At 38.5% G+C, this 23096-nt stretch overlaps 2 protein-coding genes across 2 annotated transcripts in view; both read left to right on the top strand.

Annotated features, from left to right (window-relative positions):
• Positions 1-1206: 1206 nt before the first annotated feature.
• LOC118527407 (uncharacterized) lies at positions 1207-21193 on the top strand. Its single transcript, XM_036079219.2, has 6 exons — positions 1207-2381; positions 10568-10645; positions 12732-12852; positions 14611-14804; positions 18042-18131; positions 19616-21193. Exons 2-6 carry the CDS (start codon positions 10628-10630, stop codon positions 19835-19837), a joined length of 645 nt encoding a protein of 214 aa, XP_035935112.2. The 5' UTR covers positions 1207-2381; positions 10568-10627; the 3' UTR covers positions 19838-21193.
• LOC118527405 (coiled-coil domain-containing protein 30) overlaps positions 19638-23096 on the top strand; it is a 98655-nt gene continuing 95196 nt past the window's right edge. Inside the window, exon 1 of the mRNA XM_078073289.1 lies at positions 19638-19769. The gene's annotated coding sequence lies outside the window, so the exon portion shown is untranslated. The remainder of the gene's footprint in view (positions 19770-23096) is intronic.

The raw sequence follows: 23096 nt of genomic DNA, 5'->3' as shown, positions 1-23096 counted from the left end.
AGTAAAACTGAAGATAAAGCATTAGTCGTCTGGTGTCTGGCATGTAGATATACTGTCCTGGGCTTGGGATGGGAGTGTACAAGAAATGTGGTTCAGAAAAATCCCCTAAATGATCTGTAGGTTGGTCCAGAGTGCATGTTGAGAAACTACCGTTAATAAGTAGGTAGAAGCAGGAAATATACTTTACATACTTGATTTAAAATGCAACTAGTGATAATCATGGAGTTGGGAAGGGTAGCCCAAGGTGTCTGATGACAGTGATACAATAAATGTTAGTTGAAAAGATTTGAGCAGAGGTGCAAAGATGCATTGAAATATGTCATTAAATCAAGAAATGGGACTTTCAAGCAGAGGAAAAATAACTGCAGCAATCAGGACTGTTCTGGACGCAGCAGTCCCATTGAACAAAAATTTTAAATTAACTTAAGGTCCGATTAGCAAAATCTCAAAGACAACAGGCTCTGTCAGCAGTGGCTGCAGTACTGAAGGGATAGGAAGCAAAAGATTGATTTTCTTCCCTACATCTATAGCTTCATGTGGATGATGACTGTCATTATGATGTTTGAACGTCCAACGAGGGTAAATGGAGTGAAAACTAGAAGTGATCTTAATGTTTGTTTCTACCATAACTATTACTTCCCTTGGGAACCATTTCTTATCCTGGTTTGTTAGGCTTAAACAAACACCACTTTCCTACATGGAATTATTTAAAGTGTTTTCCAATTCAGTTTAATTTCCATTTGGAGCACTTAAACAGTATTTACACATGTTAAAATTCCAAGAGGGTTTTTTTTTTTTTTTTTTGACAGCAAATAGTGTGCAAAGAAAGAAATAATGAAAAGGAACGCGAGTCAATGAGAGCAAATGAGAAAGCCCTTGATCTAGATTGGAGGACCAAGAATTGTTTCCCTGAGGAAGTGACAAGTGATAAGTAGGAGTTAAGTGGACTGGAAGTGATGGCGCTGCGCATTTTAGATAAGAGAAAATACATTTGTAAGGTGGAAATGGTTGAAGTACTTCCATAAAGTAAGGGATGCGATCTATCCAGATAACTGGCAAAGCTTTGGAAAGGATCCTATGTGGAACTAGAATAAGACTGAAATGTGGATACCTATTTGGGATATCAGCAAAGCAAAGGCCCCCAAAACATGGGTCAAATCAAGCTTTGATGAACTAACTAGAATCTTGCAATAAGAGCATTTAAATGAAATGATATAAACCAAGCCTCTCTTAAGTTGTCATTTAGAAATTTTTATTTTGCACGACATAAGTGGAGGAACGGTTCACTTAAACTGAATTTTCTAGGACTTCTAAAGGGCTTCTGTCTTAGGGACAATTCTAGTCAAGTCCGATTTCTTCATTTTTACAATAATAAAGCCAGGTCCGAAAAATGTGATTTGTCTGAGGCGCCCCAGGTAGTGACAGATCTAGGCTTAAAATTCACAACTCCTGACCCTCTCCCTTTTAAGAATGAAGTTACTTCTAGAAAAATAAAACCAAGATTATTAGGCCGGCGGGAAGCTATTTGAGAATTATAAATGCCCGCTAACAAAAATGTAGCCTCAAAGTAGAAAAAGCGTACCTATGTTGTTACCATGGTTACTGCAAAGCCAATGGAATGAGCCGTACTTTCGTTTTGCCGAAAAACCCCGCCCCACGGCCCGAAGGCCAATGGTGTGCGCTGTCTCCACAGGAAGAGCAGCCCCTGAGCCAATGGTGCGCGTCGTTTCTATGGTTCCCGACGGAAGGACGCCTCGGCGTCTCTGTGGTGAGCGCTGTTGCTATGACGCCCAGGCCTGGGTAGGCACCTGCCTCTGGCCGCTGAGCAGCGGTGGAGCCGAGTGAGCCGGGACCCTCACGGCACTCTCCGAAAGACAGTTTCCGGCCTGGTTCCCGCGGTTCCGCCTCAGCCCCAAGGAAGAAAGCGCCTTTTCTGCGTTCCTTTTCAGCATTCCAGGTCTTTCCCGCTTCTCTCACCCGTGTGGCCCGAAACCGGAGGAGAGCCTCTCCTGGCTCTGCCTTTGTTGTGGCGGGCTGGAGTGATTCTGCCTGAAGAAGGATTCGCCCGTCCCCAGGGACCCAACCGCCACAGGCCTTTAGAGTTAGGCTGTCTGTCTTATTTAGAGAGGGCTTGGACCCCGTCAGTTAGTTAGGTGGGCGCTCCTTTTCTCACTGCCCAGGCGAAGACTCAGCCCTGCACAGACCGCTGCGCCTGACGGGCCTGGCCCGAGTCCTCCGAGCCACGGCTTCCCCAGGTTGTAGGCTTGTGAACAAAGAACTGCCGTTTTCTGCTTGTTCGTCCTATGTTCATCATGCAGAACCTGAATTGCCGATGAAGCTCTGCAGAGGCCTTTGGTATCTTCAGCATCCGACGTCATCAAGTCAGTTACCTTCTGCCTTTCGAGCTACAATCTCATCCGCTTCTCTCATCACCTTGAGGGCCACTTTTCTCATCCTGCTCATTCCACAGCCATTTTCACCCTTTCTTGTCCATGCTGCGCATCACTGAATGTTCATTCGTCTCCACCACCTCTGCCATCTATAGACCACCTCCCTCTGTTTTCCTGCTACAATGCTTTGGGTAGCTAAGTATTCCACATTCTCCAGCTCTGGAATCATTTGGAAGATTTTCTTTGTTTCTCTGCACTATGGCAAGCTTCCTGTCTTGGGTAAACTAACTAGCATGGAGAAGCGCACGTTGGTAAATACAAACAGTAAATTTCTGCAAGCCTAGTGTGTTTTGAAAACGGAGGGGGAAAAATAAAAATGCATTTTTAGGCCTGTCCCAGGCTTATATAAAAAAAGAAGATTGTGCCTTGCTCAAGTGAATACTATGTTAGATTTACATGATGTATTCATGCGTATGAAAAGATCATTCAGAATGATCATGTAACCGGATTTCAACTTTAAGCCCGTATGAACACAGTGCCTTGATACCATCGAATTTTCTGGAGAGGAGATGCTTAAAACAGGTCTTGTGCCTTCTATTCATGTCAATTTCCTTTTTTTTTTTTAAAGATTTATTCATTTTAGAGAACACGTGTTCATGGGGGAGGGGGCAAAGGGAGTGGGGGAGAGAGAATCCTCAAGCAGATACCCACTGAGGGGGGGTTTGCGGGGGTGGGCTCCGCCAGGACCCTGAGATCAAGACCTGAGGGGAAATCAAGAGTCGGCTGCCCAACCGACTGAACCACCCAGGTGCCCCTTCATGTCAGTTTCTTAATCAGAAGACATTCTTTGTGATGTGAGCCAAGAAACAGAAACAATGAGGAGTGATTGAAAATAAACATTTTTGGCAAGGGAGAAGTCTTAATAGTCCTAAAAAGACTGGAACATAGAACCTTAAAAAATAGAATGAGATTCATTTAGAGCCAGTACAATTTTCTTTTAGTTGAAAAACTTTAATATGTCTTTTTTTTTTTTTTAAGATTTTATTTATTTATTTGACAGAAAGAGACACAGCGAGAGAGGGAATACAAGCAGGGGGAATGGGAGAGGGAGAAGCAGGCTTCCCGCGGAGCAGGGAGCCCGATGCGGGGCTCTATCCCAGGACCCTGGGATCATGACCTGAGCCGAAGGCAGACGCTTAACGACTGAGCCACCCAGGCGCCCAAAACTTTAATATGTCTTAAAAGTATGTGTTCCTGGTTAAGTCTTACTATTTCTTTTTCAGTATTCAGGTTTAAATGTAAACTTATTTTGAAGATATGCACTTTTAGCGGGTATTTTGGGGGCTAGAATGATTTGGATATTTTTATTTTCTCAGACCAATTACAGCACTTATCTGTGATATCTCATATTACAGCCAGGTCAGTTTTCCAAATGCTGAGAAATTCAGCTTTCTCTTCTGTAATAGATTGGAAAAGAAAAAGAAGTTCTGGGGGCACCTGGGTGGCTCAGTCGGTTGGGCGTCTGACTCTTGATTTCAGCTGAGGTCATGATCTCAGGGTCTTAAGATCAAGCTCTGCGATCAGTGTGGAGCCGGCTTGAGATTCTCTCTCTCCCTCTCCCTCTACCCCTCCCCTTGCTTGCACTCTAAATAAATAAATAAATAAATAAATAAATAAATAAATAAAATCTTTAAAAAAGATTTTTCAATTTTTCACATTTAATGGATAAATTCTAACTTTTGAAAAGCAGAGTGTTAGATGCTATATTTTAAGGGTCTTACCTTTCCCCTTCCAATATGTATTTACTAAACAAACATCATTAGGGCAACATTGAAAAATAATTCTTTAAAAACTTTCCTCTCACCCTAGGACAGTGGCTCTAAACCCAGGGGTGATCTTGCTTCCCATGAGACATTTGGCAAAGGATGGAGATATTTTCAGTTGTCACAGCTGGGGATATGTTACTGGCATCTAGTTGGCAGAGGCCAGGGATGCTGCTATACATCCTGCTATGCACAGAACATCCCCCCACAACAAAGAATTATCCAGCCCAAATGTCAATGATGCTGAGGTTAAGAAACCCTGTCCCAACATATCAAGTTCATTTTTCTGTTCTGGGTCAACCCTTGCCCATGAGTGTACATTTTTACGTAGCTGTAATGATAGTGTGCATTTTGCCTTTCTTTTAATTTTATATTTTAAGCATTTAAACATTGCTACGTTGTTTTCAATTTTTTGAAAAGTATTTTTCTCCTCATTTTACTTGGGAATTGAGAAGGAAAAAACTGTGTTTAATATGTATTATATTTAAGATGCCTATGATTTTTAAATTATATTTGTGTAGAAGGGAGAAAGAAGGGTTGGGGTGAATAGCCTATCTGGGTATATCAGTTTTTGTGGCCATGCTATTTACTTTTGTTCCCTAATGTCACTCTGAGACCATAAGATCCAAAACTCATCCCTTGCTTAGAGCCGAAAGATGTGCTGTAACATGAGGTATGGTCCTGGCCCCTCACTGTAGTTCGAGGGCACCTGTAGGGGAAATAAGAACAAGAAGCAATGACTCTGCACCCATTCTCCTTGCTCTCTTTCCATTTAAAATTCTTTGTCTCTGTCTCAGTTTGCTTTGACAGTTTTACCAACTCATTCTTTACATCTGGAAGTTTGGGGAGGAGGGCAAAAACTTTTTAAGATAGTTAATGAGCATTTATTCAGTATCTACTTTATAGAGAATAGTTTGTGTGTATACTTTGTTATGTGGGTAATTTTAGGTGCAGTTTAGATGTTAGAGCATTTATAATTCAAATAATGGATTTTTAAAAAGATTTTATTTATTTGAGAGAGAGAGAGAGAGAGCACGAGTCAGGGGGAGGGGCAGAGGGAGAGACAGAAGCAGACTCCCTGCTCAGCAGGGAGCCTGAAATGGGCTCCATCCCAGGACCCTGAGACCATGTCCTGAGCCAAAGGCAGATGCTAAATAATGGATTTATATTACCTCAAGATCTGCTTTTTTAGAATTTTCAAATTACTTAACCATTGAGTCTCAGTGAACCAACCCCCTGGAAAAATGTGTGTTCTGGGATGTCATAGCAGAACAGGCAGAGTGACCCAAATGTTCAAAGTCATGGAAATATAAGCAGCATGATGGGGATCAGGAAGTATACTAATGTCAAGGTGTGGCAGAAGATAAGGCTAGAAAGACAGACAGGAACTAGGTTGTGAAGAATCTCTGGTGCCAAGGTAAGGGATTTGAACTCTTCCTGAAAGCAGTGGGAATGAAGAGCAGCAAGTGATTTGCATTCAGAACAGTCAGTCTGAGGGCTTTGAATGGGGGACAGCCTGGAAGCAGGGATATCAGTTAAGGATGCAATTACACTAAACTGGACAGTAAGTGAGGAGAGCCTAAATTAAGGCAGCACCCTTAGATAAGAAGTAGAATCTACATATTCAGGGACTGGTCATTAATGAGAGTGGGATGAATAAGAAGGCAGGGTCATGGATGACTCCCAGATTTCTGGCTTGGGAAACTGTATTGATGGTGATTTTATTAACTGTACAATACAGAAGGAGGAGCAGGTGGAAGGGAAAGATGAGTGGATTCAAGCCGAGTTGTTCATTAGACAATTTGATATGCATTGGTCTTAAACAGTAGACTCATTTTATATTGTCTTCTTACCTACACATCCTCTTCTCTGGAATTTGTACCTCTCTACCAATCCTTACTTAAAGAGTAGGCTTTAGTGGCCATATTTGTATGTCATATTTGCTTCTAACCCATTCCAGTGACAATGGACTGAATGAGGATTATACAACTAACTTTGGAGAGGGGGACATGGATCATTGAATGAGCAAAAAATAATCATCTCTCTTTCATGAATTTCAATTAAAAGATAAAGAACAGAAATGACTTAATCTGAAAAGTTAGTTAGGCTTAACACATGAATGGCTGTTTCTAGCCTGGCTGATGAGCAAGCAGAGAAAATCTATCCATGTGGAAAAGCAAGTAAATGGGGGCAGATTCATGTGGAAACTCAGAGACGAAAGACCTCATGGGTCAGGATAGACTAGTCCAGTCTGGTCCAGGATGGGCTGTCCAGTTCCATATCCAGTTCCTATGTAGTCATATTTATTTTCCACCATATGCACGTGTATCTTATTCTTTAAGTAACCCTTCTGTAATAGTTGGGATTGGTTGGCCATGAGGGTCAGAAAGCTCAAAGTAAAAATGGCTTGAAAAAGATAGAAATTTATTTCTCCCAAATAAGAGTGAAGAAGAAAGCAGTCCAGAATTGATAGGGCAGCATCTTGAAATTGTCAGAGATTCACAGATTTCTTCTCTCATGATAGTATATTATCTATGGCAGGTGGCTTCTACCCCATGGTGTCCAGGATGGCTGCTCAAGCTTCAACTATCTTGTGTGTATTGCAGCCAGTAGAATGGAGGAAGGAGTGAGGAAGAGCGATCCCATTCCTTTCAGGGCACTTCCTAGAGGTGGCGCACAATTCCGTTTACATCCCATTGGTCAGAACTTGGCTGTATCTAGCAGTAAGGCAGGCAGCCGTATGATCATTCAAGAAGTCAGTTATCTTATGCTGCGGGAAAAGGGAAGAATAAATATTGGGGGACAACTGGCAGTCTTTGCCACACGTACTTGTGTTTGTTCTAACTTCAGCGTGTTTCTGTTTCTTCCCATTTTTTTCTAGATAGAGCTGGAGCTTAGCAAAGATAGATTATTATTCAACCCTAACAACCCCATGAGGTAGGCATTATTATTAATCCATTTTATTTGGGGGTAAATAAAAGTTTGAAGAAGTTAGGTGACTTGCTTAGTCACAAAGCTAGAAAGTGGTGGAGCCAGGGTTTGAACCAAGATATGTCAGACTCCTATATCCACGCTGTTAATCACCATGAAAGTGAGAAAGGCAGAGAGCCAAAGGTAGGATTCTTAGGAATGTCAGCATCTCGAGGGGCTATGGAAGAAGAGGAACTCAGGGAGAACACAGAGAAGGAAAGGCCAGGGAGGTAAGAGTAAACACAGGAGAAAGTGATGTGACAGGACAGAGAAAGGAAACACTTTCAAGATAGGGGTGCAGAGAGATCATATATAAAAATTATAGAAACATGTCCAGTTTGATTGGCATTTTGAGGGTTATTGGTAAGTGATATTTTGAGTATAGTGGTAAGAACAGAAGCCAAAATGCAGATGTTTGAGGAGGGGAAGACAAATTAGAAGAAGGACAGTACCTTCAGAGGAATGTGGTGGGGTCAAAGGAGAGTTATTTTTGTATCTTTATTTTTAAGACCAGAAACATCTTGAATGAAGGGCAAGAGATCAGTAGAGAGGCAGATAATGAGTATACAGAAAAGAAAAAGCTTCCTTGAAGAAGTAATATGGGATGGGATCTAGAACACAGGTGAAGAGACTTGCTTTCATCAGGAATATGGAAGTCTCCACTGAGCGGAGAAAGAGAACAAGTTCTCTAAAGATGAAGGCTAGTATCTTGGTGTAGGGGAAGAAGGTGACAGCGTTTTATAATGACTTTAATTTTATTAGTGCTGTGGAAGACAAGGTCATCTGCCAAAAGAGGGGAGAGGTAAGATTTGGAGTTTGATGGGAGAGCTGGAAGTTCTGGATAGTTGCCGAGTGAAATTGTAGCAGAATCTGGTAAAGAATGCATAGATTGATCTAGCAGGAGAGAAGCTTGGCTCAGGCTGCAGACCATGAATCTGTAGTGGCCCCAGTCTGCTTGCTTGTTTTATTTTTCTCTACGAGCACTCAGCAAACTAAAATCGATATAGGATAGTCAAATGGTCAAACTTTTCCAGGGCTGGGATTTTCAGGGAAGGTGGGACAAGGAGCAAGATAACTGGGGACATTGATGAGAGATTGCAGTGATCAGCTACTGGGTCCAGGCTTGAGGGGAAAAACCAAAAGTATCTGCTGGTTTGAAAGATGTAATGGTCTAGGGACTGAGGTCTCACTGTCATTGTAGAATAAGTACAGTTTAAGAGAGCAATCACTTCACCCCCATCAGTATGGCTTTGTTATATATATAAAACAAATATAACAAGTGTTGGCAAAGACGTGAAGAAATTGGAACCCTTCTGGGTAGTATGGTGGGAACATAAAATGGTGCGGCTACAAGTGAAATAAGTCAAGCAGAGAAAGTCAATTATCATATGGTTTCACTTATTTGTGGAACATAAGGAATAGCATGGAGGACATTAGGAAAAGGAAGGGAAAAATGGGGGGGGGAATTGAAGGGAGAGATGAACCATGAGAGACTATGGACCTGAGAAACAAACAGGGTTTTAGAGGGGAGGTGGGAGGGGGGATTGGTTAGCCCGGTGATGGGTATTAAGGAGGGCACGTACTGCATGGAGCACTGGGTGTTATACGAAAACAATGGATCGTGGATCACCACATCAAAAACCAATGATGTATTGTATGGTGACTAACATAACATAATAAAATTTAAAAAAAAATCATAAAAAAAATTTAAAAAAATTAAAAAGTAAAAATTTGGCAAAAAAAAAAATGGTGCAGCTACTTTGGAAAACAGTAGGGCAGCTCCTCAAAAAGTTAAACAGAGTTATATGACAGCAATTCTACTTCTAGGTATATACCCAAAACAATTGAAAGCAGGGTCTTAAACAGATACTTGTAATCCATGTTCACAACAGTGTTAATTCACACCAGTTGAAAGGTGGAAATAGCTCAAATATCCATGAACAGATGAATGAATGAAAAAGTGTGATACAGACACACACATGCATGCACACACCCATACACCAGAATATTAGTCAGCCTTAAAAAGGGAGAAGGAGAATGTGAGTGGGGACCAGATGATGGGAATGGGGTGAAGAGGAGCACAAGAAGATTTTTAGCTGTAAGTCATGAGGAGGACACATAGGGTACAAAGATTCAGGCCTGGGTCCTTTTTTCTTTCAGTGTGAGGTTCAGATGATAATTAGAATTCTATATATTGCCCACTAAAACTGTTGATGTGAAAATGATAACACTGAAACACTTAGCAAGAAAGGAGAAAAATAATACAAATAATTAAGAAAGCAAAACAGTATAGTTTGTGTGGACTATCAGCACTACAATAATAATTATGCAGATCACTACAATTTGGTCAGATTAACTTGGTTAAAAGTTATGTCTGGGGGTGCCTGGGTGGCTCAGTTGGTTAAACGTCTGCCTTCGGCTCAGGTCATGCTCCCAGGGTCCTGGGATCAAGCCTCGAGTCAGGCTCCCTGCTCAGCGGGGAGCCTGCTTCTCCCTCTCCCTCTGTTCCTCCCTCCTGCTCGTGCTCTGTCTCTCAAATAAATAAATAAAATATTTTTTTTAAAGTTATGTTTGATTATAACAGCTAGTCCTATTCACAGCTAGAGGTTCTAGTAACAGAGAAACACAGATACAACTTCAATCAGAAATTTATCTTTCACCTACCATTATAGTGTCAGCTCTTTTGTAGCATGACTACTTTTAACTTAAAAAACTAAAGATAATATTGATGACAGACTTATATCAAGAGGTTTTAGAAGAGAACTGAATGATTTAAAAGTCACCAGAAATTATAAGCCATATTCTGTGAGTATTCCTTGATAGTACAGAATCAGTGAGCTCTCTAGCTTCCAGAGGAGTCCTTTTATCTCTCAAATTCAATTGAGGGGGAAAAGGATTCTTTGGAACATATAACTTTGCAAGGGGCCTTTGGGCAATTTTCAGATTACTAAATTGTAAACTTCAGAACTGGGCATACAGAAAAGCTTGTATTTTTTAAAACACACATTTGCATTATATATATAATTTCATCATTTCTTATTTTAGAAGATATTATAAAGCTGTTTGAAACTTTAATTTTCTTTGTGTTGTTGGCTATTCATGTAAATGTTCATCATAACTGGATAACATACCCATTAATTAACAGGAGAACTAAACTACTTTGTACAGAGTCTAACTCTAGGTGTATATACATGTCAGTTTTCTTGCATGCTCAGTTGTGTGTGCATGTGTGTTGTATGCATGTATGTACATACACATACGCTTATCTCTTTTACCAAGGGACAACTTCAGATAAAATATGTATTTCACCATCTCGAGAAAGGAGGGGTTGAATCCCTTGTTGCTACAGAAGAACCACTCTATTTTATTTGGTGCTTATTCCAGAACAGTGAAGACGGGCTGAGCACTGCTACCAGAAATTTAGAAGAACTTACAGTGAAGTACATGGAAGAAATGAAAGAAGTAAGAGCTAATAACATAAAGTTCTAAGATACCTGTGGTTTTGTTCATTGTCCTTCATTAAATTGACATGTTAAAAACCAACATTTGAATATTACTGTGTAGTTTGCAAAGCACTTGCACGTACATTTTTTTTTCCCTAAAATGTTCCAACAGTCTGTATTCATTTCTAGTAGAGTACATGTACAGAATGTTACCCAGAGATGACTGGTTGGACATCCAAATAGGTCCGCTCAAGGTGGCTTTCATTATCTTTGTAAATTCATCCATGTTTCAATAACCGACCCTTTAGCTGACTCTCTTGCTTGTAGCTTGTAGGCTTAGAAACCTGATTAGTCAGTGGATCTGTTTCTCAAAGGTGACCTTATATTAACTACACTCACAGAGAAGTTTGTAGAAAAATAGATACCAGCTTACTAGTTGACAGAAAGAAATATAATTGCCACAAGAACCAGACATGCATGTCCTGTGACTGATGGATTCTTTCTCTACACGTGCACTGCATTACAGATGTTTACTTGCTGAACAAATGATTCTAATTTTTATAGCACTGGCTAAGATAGCCTGATTTCCACAATAGAGTTCTCTATACCTGCCTTTATTTCTGGACCTGTTATAGACTAGAACCAAGCAGGGTACCTAGCCCTTAGAGGAGTCAATAATGGCATCTTTTGACTTTCTTATCACTCTTTTGATGTTTCCAATACTGATCAACCTACTTTTCAACATATTTTTTCTTTAAATGAGTTAAGAAATTCTCTCAGGTTGATTGGAAATCATTCTACTGTGTTTCAACATCTCAGCTCAGATAGGCAACTCATTGATTTTTAAATTTAACTCTTAGAGGAGTTTTTGATTTGATTTCCAAACTCTTAAAGAAGAATGCAGCTTCTTTAGAACAAAAGCAGGACAGCATAATAGACATGAACTTTAACATTAGGCACATGGGGGTGAAAAATTGCCTTTAGTACTGTCTTTCTGTGTAGCCTTGGGGAAGTTAGTTAACATCTTTGAACTTGAAATTCCTCATCTGTAAGACGGGGATGATAATAGCTTCTTCAAAGAGATGTGTGGGGTTTACACAGGTTAAGGTCCATAAAACATTTCACAGACATGTATTTGACACCTAGCAAGTATTCAATAAATTATAGTTATTATTAGAGATAGATGTTATTCTTCCCGCCATTTTGAAGAGAAAGAAATTGAAGATTAGCAGGAAGTTATAAAGTTGGGTGGCAGTGCCGAGTTACGTCTGCTGTACCATTCAGCTCTTTGTTCGTTTTATGAGGAGTTGTGCAATAGGTCTCAACACAATTCAGCAAAATGCAGTTACTTTGGTAGTCTACTTTCTAAGCAATTTGGCACAGTAGGTAAGAGCTTAGCCTCTGGGTTTGGGCCTGCTGAGTGTGAAGCCTAGCTCCTCCCCTTGTTTCCTGCATGACAGTGCAAATCCCTTGGCCTCTAACGGCCTGCTTTTTCCCCTATAAAGTGGGAGGATAATAGTCTCAGAGGATTGCGGTGAAAATGAAGTATTTGATGTCCTTAATATAGTGCCGGGAGCATCGAGCTAGCTTTTAATCTATTATTATGCACCACATAAAAGTACCTTTTATGAAGCTGCCATATTAACCAAAAGCTATTTTTAAAAAATACTCAGTATTTTAATACAATCTTCTGTTAACATTTCAGACATCTTAATCATCATTGTTAGTACAGGAGTATAAACAATTACTGTGGAGATTTTTCTCTGTTCATGGGTATCATGCTATATTTCCTAAATCATAGATAAGGAAACTTGATTTGAAACCTGGTAAGTTAATGGAAAAAAGAAATTAGAGATTGTGACTGTCCCAGAAATTTGTGGTGATGTGTCATCATATCTGTGGGAAACTGTCTGATAACATGAAGCAGCTGGAAGGAAGTTTAGGGAGGGAGACCCACACTTAAGGAAAGCCAGGTTTTCTGTTTCTTAGATTATAGACACAATAGTATGGTGATCTCTCAATGACTCTTTCACTTCATAGATTTGATATGGGTTACTATATGAACCATGGACTAAGAGTAAGAAAATGTATTATTTTCTTTTTAGGTGGAAAAGTATGCAAACCGTGTCCATAACTTAACAGAGGAAAAAGAAGCATTTTCTCACGGTCATGAAAAGGAAAACAAACAGCATAGACATGTGGTTAAAGAGCTCCAACCCAAGCAGGGTAATTTTTCCTTTTGTAACAATGTGAAGTTTATTTTTTTTCCTACTTCTAAAAATAATATGTGACAATTACAGAAATCTGGGAAATGTATAAAAGTAGAAAGAAGGGGAAAAATATAATCCTCCACTCCAAGAAAAGTACTTACAATGTTTTGAGTGTATTTTCTGTCTGGTCTTTTTAAATTATCTATTCTGAAATAGTCGGGAATGTGTGTGAGAGAGTACAGGATGGTTATTTCCTTCAATGTCTATTCTAGCGCTTACCACACTGTGTCACAGTGACCTGTGTCAGCTCCTTTGGGGCAGAGATTGTGCCCTGGTCTTAGTGGTTTCTGTGTTTCCCACAGCACCTGCCTTGTAAAGGACCTAGCATATTAAGGACTCAGGAAATATTTATTAAGTACTACAAAGCTACAAGACAAGACATGGATAGAACCCCTTTAGAATATTCTATTTTGTTTAACCTCACAAATTAGATAATATTATTACATAGGGACAGTGATTATTTATATTTACCACACAGTTATTATTTTCTTTGCTCAGCATTTTCCCTGGCACCTCAGATATTCCATTTGGAATCATGGTTTTTTGTTTTGTTTTGTTTTGTTTTTCATTTTAGAACTTCTCACTCCAATTCTGGAGTGAGGGGCAGGAGAGGTGAAGGGTTGGTTTACAGGCTGGAATTCTGTCAACCAAGTATAATGGAAGGGAAGAGGGGCAAGGGAGTTGTGAATGTTTTCAAGGGGGGTGATTATAATGATGAATTGCTTAGATGAATCTAAGCTAGGTAAGAAAGTAAATGGGAACGGGAGTGGGATAAGGAACATTAAAAAGTGTTTAAAGTTAGTGGATTATAGTTGCCAGTATGGTCAAAAATTTGTTAACATCTAGCTACTAGAAGAAGTACATAGGAAAGGGTGATTGGAGAATGGGATGCTTGAAGTTGAGACTGGGGAGTTGCTGCTAACAACAAGGTCTAGAGAATTACTGTGGAGTAGGGGCTGAGATGGGGTGGAGGACTCAATCTTTGGAAGTTAGTTGGTGAAGAGCCTTGAGAAGCCAGGGCACTAGAATAATCTACCTGAATGTTGAAATCACCAAGAATTTTGGCAGGGCTAGTTAAGTAACCTTACACAAATTACTTGGCTTGTTGGTGCCTGCATCCGTGTCTCATAAATGGGATAATCATATTTCCTACCTCAGTGGATTGTTGCAAGGATTAGATGACATAAATTTATCTTAAGTGCTTAATACAATACCTACCACATAGTAAGCACTCAATAAAACAACAATAAATTTTAAAGTTATGCAACAGTAAGAATATCTACCGCTTTTGAGAACCTTTTCCGACTACTTTTTTTGTTATTTTTTCTGAAAGTTTGCAAACACCCTGGAGGGATGGGGAGAAGAGTGGTGGTAGCAGTATAGCTGATTCTTTAAAAATTAACTTGCTATTTCATTAAAAACACATTTAACATCTTATAACAGCAATTATTCGCCGGCATTTCTTTTTTTTTTTTTTTTTAAGATTTTATTTATTTATTTGACAGAGAGACACAGCGAGAGAGGGAACACAAGCAGGGGGAGTGAGAGGGAGAAGCAGGCTTCTCGCTGAGCAGGGAGCCCGATATGGGGCTCGATCCCAGGACCCTGGGATCATGACCTGAGCCGAAGGCAGACGCTTAACGACTGAGCCACCCAGGCGCCCCTCGCCGGCATTTCTTTTAACAGTTTTGTTTCTGTTATTTCTTCCTAACAGAAGTGCAAATAAAAGAGATTGAAGAAATGTTGTATCAAGAGGGCTTATCTGAAATAGCTCTGAGCAGCCCCAGTGAACAGATTACATACTTACTGGTAGAAAGAAAACACTCTCGAGGAAACTGGAAACTGGGGGCTCCAAGCCATACGTCACAAAGACGTATGACCAGTAACCTACAGAAAGGACTTGCCCAGGTATTCTGAAATTAAGTAGGTAATTGAATAAGAGGCAGGCCAGTTTTTTTGTTTGTTTGTTTCTTTAATAATTCATTCATTAAATTATTAGGAAGCCAGTTTTAATAATGCTTAAGTATATAGGTGTTCTTTTTTAAAGATTTACTTATTTATCTGAGAGAGAGAGTACGTGTCCAAGTGAGTGGGGGGAGGGGCAGAGGGAGAGAGAGAGAGAGAGAGAGAGAGAATCCTGAAGCAGACACCCTGCTTGGTGGGGAGCCAGATATGGGGCTCGATCTAAGGACCCTAAGATCCCGACCTGAACCAAAACCAAGAGCTGGCCACTCAACCGACTTTGCCAAGGTACCCCAAGTATATAGGTTTTATATTTGGATGGACTTCTCTGCCACTTGTTCTCGGTATGAACTTGAGCAAGTTAGTTAACTTTTGTCAGCCTTGATTTTCTCATCTATAAAATCTGGGATCAACTCAGCTACTCCACAAGGTTATCATGAAAATGAAATAACATATATAAGGCTCTAGAATATTACCTCACACATTAATTAGCATTATTGTGAGGCTTTTTTTCTCCACAGAAATCTGTAATAAAAGGTGAAAGATTTATGCCATCTGAAGAGAAACCAGAGTATTAATTAGCATTATTGTTATTGTTTATTGAGAATTTCCCATGTGCCAGGCTCTGTGCCAGTGGATGTAGAAACAAAGTCAAGTTAGACATGATTTGGACTTGCAAGGAACTTATAAGCTAATGGAGGAAAGAAAAAAGCCGGTGATTATAGTTCAGTGTGTAAAATCCCATGATAAGGGAAGGCATAGAAGGTTCGAGAAACTCAGAGAAGGGGCTGAGTCAGATGTGATGGGTCGGGGGACTGAAAAGCCTTCCAGAGAAGATACTGAGTAGTAGTTTGAAAGCTGAATATGTGTTAGCTAGATGAAGAAGCTGGGAAAGGCATTTCTGCAGACGAAACAGTGTACATTACAGACTGGTTCGTGTGAGTGAATGCTGAGAAATGTGGCTGGAGATATTTTCAGGAACCACATCATGATGAGATTCATATACTAAGCTAAAGTTTGGACTTAGCACCCATCAATGTTCCTGAACCATACTAGAGGCATAAAAACATTTTTTTAAAAAGATTTTATTTTTCAGGGGCGCCTGGGTGGCTCAGTCGTTAAGCGTCTGCCTTCGGCTCAGGTCATGGTCCCAGGGTCCTGGGATCGAGCCCCACATCGGGCTCCCTACTCAGCGGAAAGCCTGCTTCTCCCTCTCCCACTCCCCCTGCTTGTGTTCCCTCTCTCGCTGTGTCTCTCTCTGTCAAATAAATAAATAAAATCTTTAAAAAATAAAAAATAAAAAAATAAAAAGATTTTATTTTTCAGTAATCTCTAAACCCAGCACGGAGCTTGAACCCACAACCCCAAGATCAGGAGTTGCAGGCTATACCCACTGAGGCAGCCAGGCACCCCAAGGCATAAAAACATTTGATGGATTTTGTTATAGAAGGTCTGGAGAGTCACTAAATAATTTTAAGAGGAAAGAGTAACATTCTGATTCATGTTATTACAAAATCTGGGATTTTGATTTTTGGTTTTAATGAATCAGTTCAAGAGGAATTTACTATCTTAAAATTATTGATGTGATCTGTGATCATGGAATATCCATGTATTTTTTAATGTATATAAGTAAAGTTTTATGATTTTCCCCATAAAATCTTACACTTTTGTTGTTACATTTATTCCTAGGTACTTCATATTTTTGGATGCTATTAATAACAGATGCTATCTTTTTTAAAAGAATTTAATTTTCTAACTATCTGTCACCGGTATTTAAAAGTATAATTATTTTATATACTGACCGACACCCAACATTATTGCTAAAATTTCTTATTCATTTTACTTATTTATTTATAAAATACTTTTTGCTCTTTATTTTTATTTATTTATTTATTTTTATTTTTTTAAAAGATTTTATTTATTTGACAGAGAGAGACACAGCGAGAGAGGGAACATAAGCAGGGGGACTGGGAGAGGGAGAAGCAGGCCTCCCACTGAGCAGGGAGCCCGATGTGGGGCTCGATCCCAGGACCCTGGGATCATGACCTGAGCTGAAGGCAGACACTTAACAACTGAGCCACCCAGGTGCCCCTATTTATTTATTTTTTTAAGTAGGCTCCACACTGAATGTGGGGCTTGAACTCACAACCCTGAGGTCAAGAGGCATGTGCTCCACTGACTGAGCCAGCCGGGCACCCCTCTTATTCATTTTAATAATTTTTTTGAAGATTTCAAATATTTTCTACCTGTACAATCACATTATCTGAGAATAATGAATTTTGTTTCTTCCTTTTCAGTCCTCATTCCTTTCAATTCTTTTTCCTGCCTTATACTGGCTAGGCTCTTTACTATTATCTTGAAATTAGTATTATTATTAGTATTATCTAGTATTATCATCTTGTTATTAATATTGGAGAAAGCATTCAGTGAATCACTATTACGTATGATGTTTGCTGAAGCTTTTATTTCAGATGGTAGTCTTTATTTATTATTTATTATTTACACTCTTATTCCTAATTTGCTAAGAATTTTTATTAGGAACCAGTGGTGAATATTAGAAAATGTTTTTTTGTAGCCATTGATGATGAAATAATTTAGAACTTGAATCTGTTAATGGGAGAATTTCATTGATTTATTTTTCTAATATTAAATCTATCTTGCATTGCTGGGATAAATCCAACTTATTCGTGATATGTTGTCCTTTCTAGATATTATTAGATTAGATTTCATAAAATTTTGTTTAGGATTTTGTATCTATATTTATGAATAAGAAGATTGCCCTGTGATTTTTCTTTCTCCTGTTATCTTTATTGGGTTTTAATCTCAAGGTTTGGCTAGCCAGTGTTAGCCAATTGCTTTTCATTATTGCCTCTAGAGTAAGACTTTTTAGATAATTTTCCTAATCACTCTCCTGTGAAATTTTAACACTACTGTAGAGTTCTACATAGTGTAGGCATATCATGCTTTGTACATAAAAAGAGTAAGATTTTTTTGCCCCCATAGGAACCAATTTTCACTCCCTTTGGGGTGATATTGTCTCATTGAAAATGCATGGCCTAACTTGATGAAGTGGATTGGACTGTGCTCCTTTTTTTGTTTTTTGCTTTTTAAAAAAATTTAAATGACATTTTAATTTATGAAGACTGACTGATGTAAGTTTCACTTATCTCATTATTTATTTAGGAGAAACTTGAACAAATCCACCAGCCTCTGCAAAGAGAACATGAGAAATATCAGGAACCTGTGCAGCAATCTGAAAAAAATCTGAGTGAGGTAAAAAAAAAAAAAATCCTTCACTTAATAATAGCAGCTAATTACACATTAGCTTTTACCAAGTATTTTGTTTGAATATATTAAAATATAGATTGATGCTGTGAAGATTATAAAATTGTGCATAAAAGTATTATAAATACATCACAAAGATTTGGGAAGAAAAAAATTAATAGTTGATTATTATTGAATGCGTCAAAATTTAAACAGTCAATGTGTGTTATGACCTTTGAAAAATCACTTTGGGATAATCCTTCCCAAATATGTTTGGAGCCCTTTTTGGGGGGTAGTCCTTTAATATATATAGCACATTATTTTAAGTATAATCAATTCTCTTCATGGAATTAAATGTTTTGATCTGGGGAAATGTTAAGTGCTAAATCCAGTAAATAAAGTATATGCTAGGAATTTAACTGCAGGAAGTAACCCAAGATAAATGTATATGGATGAAACTGTTTATCATAGTATTATTTAATAGCAAAAATTAGAAACTACCAAATGTTTAAATGATTATATAAATCATATTACACCCACTATGGAACACTATATAGCCTTTAAAAAAATTATCATTACAAAATTTGTACAGTTTTTTTGGGAAATGTTTCTCATATAATGTTAAATGAAAAAGACAGAAATGTACGTAGATTGGGATTATGACTATGTAAAAATGTATATAAATAAAAAGTACTGCAAGGATATATACCAATATGCTAGAAGTGGTTTTGTTATACAGATGGTATTTTGGTTGTCTTCTTATCTTTTAGAAATATTTGTATGATGATTATATAAATGAATACATATTTTGGGGATCAAAAGCAAGGTATAATGGAGACTGAATTTCTTAGCTTTTAAAATGCTTTGAAAATAATTGCAGAAAAGGATCTGTAAATATGATTTGAGTGTGTGCATATCCTGACATTAAATGAAATACTCTATGTGAAAGCGTTTTATAAACAGTATTTAAGGGACCATATACAGGAGTTTTTTTCTCTCTTTTTTGTCAGACGATACTCATTTTTATGATAAAATTTCTATTTTTTATAATCGTATAACCATAAACTCTTAGATATATTAGGTTGAACTATATGAAGTTGTATGTTCATAGGTAAAAAAATTATCACCAATTTTATATGGTTTTATTTATTTATTTATTTATTTATTTTAAAGATTTATTTATTTATTTGAGAGAGAGAGAGAGCATGAGAGGGGGGAGGGTCAGAGGGAGAAGCAGACTCCCCGCTGAGCAGGGAGCCCGATGCGGGACTTGATCCTGGCACTCCAGGATCATGACCTGAGCTGAAGGCAGTCGCCCAACCAACTGAGCCAACCCAGGTGCCCTATGGTTTCATTTAATAAAAGAAATACATACAAATGAAATATTGTTTGCTGCTTTTCTTTGTTAGCTTTCAAATGCTTGTAGGAAATAGTGCAGTGTTATAAGAGTACATTTAATTTTTGTTTTATTACTAATAATAGTTTTATTTCAGTCCCGTAATGAAGACCTGGAAAAAGATAAAACTTCACAAAACTGCCTGGAGAGAAATGCGGAACAAGCAGCGGAGAGGTTAAGGATGGCCCAGGAAGAGATCCGAAGGCTCACTGATGAGCTACAAGGGAGGGAGAAAGAACAGAGTAAATTAGGTAAGCTGTGCTGGCAGAGGAATGTTTCTGATGATGCTTTAAATGTAATTGATCTTTTCTCAGGGTAGAACATGCGTACATTGAGAAAAAAAATCTAAAACACATCAAAGTTTGATAAACAGCTTTTTTTTGTACAGTGTCCAGAAATTTTTACTGAAGCATAAGCATAACATACCTACCCAAACACACACAACTCCTAAGTGTACATCATGCGGTGCAAGAAGCTCCCAGCATTCCAGAGCCCCCTTTGTTTCTTCTCTCTAGGTCTACACCCTCTCTCCCACCCAGATGTAACCACTATCCTGACTTTTAACACTATTTCTGAGTTTTGACAGCAGGCAATATGCATTCTTGAATTTAGTTTGTTTATCTTGTTCAATCTTATGTTCGTGAGATTCACTCATGTTGTTGCATGTGGCAGCACTTTGTTCACTTATGCTGGTTGTATAATAGTCCACTGAATAAACATACTACAATTTCCTTATCTAGCCATTCTACTGTTGATGGACATTTATGTTGCTTCCAGCTGTGCTCTATAATGAATAGTGCTGCTAGGAATATTCGTGGACTTACCAACACATTTCTAATTGTGATATGCCTAATTATTGGATCAAAGGGTTATGTGCATATTCTACTTTGGTAGATAACTGTTATACTGTCTTCCAAATAGTTGTATTAATTTAAGCCACCCTCAGTTGTATATGAGATTTTGGTTGCTCCCAATTCTTTGTCAGTATTTGGTATTGTCAGTCTTATTAACTTTGCCTTCTCTGGTAAGTGTGTCGTGATATTTAGTTACGGCTTTAATTTGCATTTCCCTGATGGCTGATGAAGTTGAAAACCCTGTCATAATTTGTTGTTACTGTTGTTGTTGCTCATTTGGATATACTATTTTGTGAAGTACCTGCTTAAGTCACATGTGTATTTTTCTATTGGGTTATATCTTTTATTAATTTGTAAGAATTCTTTATATACTCCTGGAGCACCTGGCTGGCTCAGTCCATAGAGCATGTGGCTCTTGAACTTGGGATCATGAGTTCAAGCCCCACATTGGCATAGGCATTACTTAGTAAAAAAAATTTTTTAATTCTTTATATATTATGGATATGAGCCTTCTATTGGTTATAAATGTTATGTTGGGGTTTTTTGCCATATAGAAATGCTAATATTTATCAAGTTGGGTTTAACAGAGTTATTTTGTATGGCTTCTGGGTTTTCATGTGTAAAAGCCTTTCCTTTTTTTTTTTTTTTCATTAATGGACATGTTTGTAATGTATTTATTTCTGTGATTTTTTGGTGGTAAAAACACATGAGATCTATACACTTAATAAATTTTACATGTACAGTACAGTATGTTAACTATAAGCACAAAGTTGTACAGAAGATCTCTGGAACTCTTTCATCATTCATGACTGAAATTTAATATCCATTTTCTATATTGTTCTTTTGCGCATTTTTAAATTGGGTTGTTTTCTTATTGTTGAGTTTTAAGAGGCTTTTTGGGGGGGGGGGGTAAAGGTTTAGCAGAAGCATCTTTTTGCAAAATTTTTCTCCCAGCTGTGGTTTCTTTGCCTTTTCCTTCTCTTGATGGTGTCTTTCACAGAGCATAAGCTTTTAATTTTAATGAAGTCCCATTTATCAAGTATTTCTTTCACAGATTGTGCTGTTAATGCCATATCTTTTTTTAAATTTTATTTTGTTATGTTAATTACCATACAATACATCATTAGTTTTTGATGTAGTGTTCCATGATTCATTGTTTGTGTATAACACCCAGTGCTCCATGCAGTACGTGCCGTCTTTAATACCCATCACCAGGCTAACCCATCCCCCCACCTCCCCTCTAGAACCCTCAGTTTGTTTCTCAGAGTCCATAGTCTCTCATGGTTCATCTCCCCCTCCAATTTTCCCCTCTTCATTTTTCTCTTCCTACTATCTTCTTTTTTTTTTTAACATATAATGTATTATTTGTTTCAGAGGTACAAGTCTGTGATTCATCAGTCTTACACAATTCACAGCGCTCACTGTAGCACATACCTTCCCCAATGTCCATCACCCAACTACACCATCCCTCCCACCTCCCACCACTCCAGCAACGCTCAGTTTGTTTCCTGAGATTAAGAATTCCTCATATCAGTAAGATCATATGATACATGTCCTTCTCTGATTGACTTATTTCGCTTAGCATAATACCCTCTAGTTCTATCCACATTGTTGCAAATGGCAAGATTTCATTGTTGTTGTTGTTGTTTTTTTCTGATGGTTGCATAATATTCCATGGTATATATATACCACATCTTCTTTATCCATTCATCTGTTGATGGACATCTTGGCTCTTTCCATAGTTTGGCTATTGTGGACATTGCTGCTATAAACATTGGGGTGCATGTACCCCTTCGGATCACTACATTTGTATCTTTAGGGAAAATACCCAATAGTGTGATTCCTGGGTCATACGGTAGCTCTATTTTCAACTTTTTGAGGAACCTCCATACTGTTTTCCAGAGTGATTGCACCAGCTTGCATTCCCACCAACAGTGTAGGAGGGTTCCCCTTTCTCTGCATCCTCGCCAACATCTGTCGTTTCCTGACTTGTTAATTTTAGCCGTTCTAACTTGTGTGAGGTGGTATCTCATTGATGTTTTGATTTGGATTTCCCAGAGCCGAGCGATGTTGAGCACTTTTTCATGTGTCTGTTGGCCATTTGGAGGTCTTCTTTGGAAAAGTGTCTTTTCATGTCTTCCGCCCATTTCTTGATTGGATTATTTGTTCTTTGGGTGTTAAGTTTGATAAGTTCTTTATCGATTTTGGATACTAGCCCTTCATCTGATATGTCATTTGCAAATATCTTCTCCCATTCTGTCAGTTGTCTTTGGTTTTGTTGACTGTTTCCTTTGCTTTGCAAAAGCTTTATATCTTGATGAAGTCCCAATAGTTCATTTTTGCCCTTGCTTCCCTTGCCTTTGGCGATGTTTCTAGGAAGAAGTTGCTGCGGCTGAGGTCGAAGAGGTTGCTGCCTGTGTTCTCCTCTAGGATTTTGATGGACTTCTGTCTCACATTTAGGTCTTTCATACATTTTGAGTCTATTTTTGTGTGTGGTGTAAGGAAATGGTCCAGTTTCATTCTTCTGCATGTGACTGTCCAATTTTCCCAACACCATTTGTTGAAGAGACTGTCTTTTTTCCATTGGACATTCTTTCCTGCTTTGTTGAAGATTAGTTGACCATAGAGTTGAGGGTCCATTTCTGGGCTCTCTATTCTGTTCCATTGATCTCTGTGTCTGTTTTTGTGCCAGTACCATACTGTCTTGATGATTACGGCTTTGTA

The sequence above is a fragment of the Halichoerus grypus genome, chromosome 5 (genome assembly GCF_964656455.1).
Source record: "Halichoerus grypus chromosome 5, mHalGry1.hap1.1, whole genome shotgun sequence".
Taxonomy (NCBI): Eukaryota; Metazoa; Chordata; class Mammalia; order Carnivora; family Phocidae; genus Halichoerus; species Halichoerus grypus.
This window is presented reverse-complemented; position numbering and strand designations above follow the sequence as displayed.

Coding starts and splice junctions, on each gene's coding strand:
- LOC118527407 (XM_036079219.2), top strand. Junction 14,805..18,041: donor TACAGAAAGGACTTGCCCAG/GTATTCTGAAAT, acceptor TTATTTATTTAG/GAGAAACTTGAACAAATCCA. Junction 18,132..19,615: donor CTGAAAAAAATCTGAGTGAG/GTAAAAAAAAAA, acceptor GTTTTATTTCAG/TCCCGTAATGAAGACCTGGA.